At 43.3% G+C, this 3,054-nt stretch overlaps 1 protein-coding gene across 1 annotated transcript; it reads right to left on the bottom strand.

The window, feature by feature from the left end:
• Positions 1–2,245: 2,245 nt before the first annotated feature.
• Positions 2,246–2,895, bottom strand: LOC109171155 (protein FAR1-RELATED SEQUENCE 5-like; the record flags this gene model as incomplete). Its single annotated transcript, XM_019320291.1, has 1 exon — positions 2,246–2,895. A coding segment is annotated over one exon (650 nt), but the record flags the coding sequence as incomplete, so codon positions are not given.
• Positions 2,896–3,054: the final 159 nt, after the last annotated feature.

The raw sequence follows: 3,054 nt of genomic DNA, 5'->3' as shown, positions 1-3,054 counted from the left end.
CTGTCAACAATCATAACCGTATTACGCAGCCAATTTATACTTCCTTCGCACATGACATTTTCGTTACGCATATAAGCACGTACCTATCGACTACAACGCATTCCATACATGCAATCTATGCGTACTAACGCATATTTGGTAGCGGAGCAGTCCAGACATTTGTGTTATACATTTGTTTTACTACATCATAAAAAATCAGGCATTAAAAAAAGTCAGCACATCACAACTTCTAAGTCCTAATCAGGTAAATCCAGATGGGAAATACGGAACTGCCAACTATAAAATGGGAATGCTGGGAAAAAAGCTTAATGCCTACAGACTTGGTCAAACAAGATATGCATATTATAAAAGCTTCCCTGGTAACATTTTCCTCAAAAAATGGGAATGCTGGATAAAAACATACAAAAAGGTGCACGAGTTTCAGAATAAACGATCTCACAAAAAACTTCCAGAATTGCATGCTATAGCTAATAACACGTCTACTTCTGCGGGCAGCTTCTACTGTTATGCCCATCTGCCATGCCACAAGTTTTGCACGTGCGCTTCTTCCTGTTTTGCTCCTTCATTGCCAGCTCTTTAGCAGACCTCATCCGTTTACCCGACCCTTTGTTGCTTGTCACCGGTGGTTGGTGCACAGTAATCGTCTCAGGTGCGGGTACGCCACAGTAAGACTCCATGATCGCTTGTTTCCCACTAGCTGCATCCACTTGGACTTCTTCGTGCCCGCACCAAGTTGTCTCCATATCCGATAGAACAGAACACATTTGTTGCAATTTTAAACTGTCCCCTTGGCAATCCCCAAACACCTGTAGAACGTGTTTATTACATCTGATGCTTCATTACCGTTGTGGCCCCTCCATATCCATACTTCCTCAGTTCATCTTCATATTCTGTTATTGCGTTGCGTGTCCATCGCGGGGTGATCTGTTGCGGCGGTATGGTATCAACCCTCTCGTATATTAGCACTGCAAAAGCGTGTCGACACAATAGACCAATCCTTGTATACATTCGGCAGGGGCAGTGCGTAATCATTGTCACATCCTCAACGGTCAAACCGTACTGTGTCCCGCGCTTATCATCCACCTCATAAGTCTTGATGCCGTCACCGATTGTCACTGCTCTTACCCGGCATTCAAAACAACCTGCAATAATTTCCTCCTGGACATCATAAAAAACTGTTAGTGTGTACAGTTCGGATGCATGTCGTTCAATTCCCAGTGGTGTTTTGAAAGGGGAGTCTGTGCGTTGCTGGCACCACTAAGATGTGCGTGCGTGATCCGTTGCTTTCGCACTGTACTCTCAAATCGGATGAAGAATTCTGTAAGGCAAAGGTGCTTGTTAGTATTGCTTCTGAAAATTCTATTCTCAGCCTCGGACCGGGATGTAGTACGTAGTAATCCGCCCATAAAAACTCCTTCAAAACACGCAGGAACCCATGACGCACGCTCATCATACATATGTTTCAGCCACGAATTTTCAGTTATGGCATATTTTTCCATTACAGCTTTCCATGCATGCTCGAAATTTGCAGTAGTTGAGGCGTCGTTCCATACTACAGTATTTAGCTCCCGTCTAAACTCTTCGTTCCTCGCTAGGTCAGTGCCCACTTTATCACCCACCTTTGTCATTATATGCCACATGCAGTACCGATGACGCGTTTCAGGGAATTCCTGTGCAATTGCAACTTTCATCGCCGGATCTTGATCAATTACAGTGATTGCGGGGGGCTGCCCATTGCGTTTTTGAAGTTCTTTAATACCCAAATGTACGAGTCCACGTCCTCCCGATCAATCAGGGCTGCTCCAAATGTCACGCATTTCTTATGGTTGTCGATCCCGGTAAATGGGACAAACACGAGGCCGTACATGGGACATCATGGTGTTAGTTTATTTCAATATAAAAGTTAGCGTGACTCGGTATCATGGTATTTGTAAAACATGTTAAGGAGAATGCACAAACTTGTACAACATTATGCACCCACCACTGCTGAACATTTAATTATACTATCGGACACTACACACATACACACATTTTTACAGTGGCGCACATGAAGAAAATATAGCTTTCTGAATTAATTTCTGATATCAATGGGTATCAGCAAAAACGCACACACTCTGTGATTAGTACGCTATCATCAGTGCTATTAAATATCGAGGGTCAAATATATACACACACACACAGTAACATTAATTCGCATATTTCTGGTGTCCGCATATAGAAAAAGTTATACAAGGTTCAGAATTTCTTACCGGTTAGTCTTGTACGTCGCATCGAAGGACACAACATCTCTAAACGCACTGTAATGTTTCCGCGCCACACCATCCGACCAAAAAATCCGTATCAATTGGTCGTTATGGTTTGCTTCGTACTCGAAGTACATGTCAGGGTAGTCAGCCTTGATATCCAGGTATTTGGATATTACCATTTGGCAGTCTCCTCCGTGCATGTATGCCAAGACTTCCCGTCGGTAATTTTTGAAATCTTGTTGTGTTGCTCCAACGTTTTCTGTTCCACCCACAACCTCTGCGTATATTTCAAAGCTTTTGCTCGAGCCCACATTCACCTTTGCGCAATTTGTTATGAACTGTTGGTGACCAACATCCAATTTCCTATTTACTTTCAAGAACGGTTTATAGCTATCATTGCACAAACAGTGTGCGTGCCCCTCTTCGAATGTCGTGACTAAATACCTCCCGCACCGTCTATTTTGAACACAATCTTTGCCATGCACCGGACTCGTTAGATGGCTTACGACGTTTGGTCTTTTTCCAATTACCGTTTCTGGTGGATCCGATTTTTTCCCCGCTTTGTAACCTTCACGTGAACAAACCAGTTTCTTCCTTAAGATAATGTTGTACTTGTTCTTTTTGTCTGAACTGCGGCGCACATCAAAGCCTGCGACGAGGCGTAATTGTTATAGAACTCACACCTTCGTCTAATGTTGCAAACAATTGCCAACAAATGGTTTTATGGATGTGTCGCAAGCCGTCAACCCAAATCTTCGTTCCACTCGGATATATTCATATAACAATGTTCTTCGTCGACATCGCCCCC

Source organism: Ipomoea nil, unplaced genomic scaffold, assembly GCF_001879475.1.
Source record: "Ipomoea nil cultivar Tokyo-kokei standard unplaced genomic scaffold, Asagao_1.1 scaffold3396, whole genome shotgun sequence".
NCBI lineage: Eukaryota > Viridiplantae > Streptophyta > Magnoliopsida > Solanales > Convolvulaceae > Ipomoea > Ipomoea nil.
Note: the sequence above shows the minus strand (reverse complement) of the source record. Positions and strands in the feature narration are given on the sequence as shown.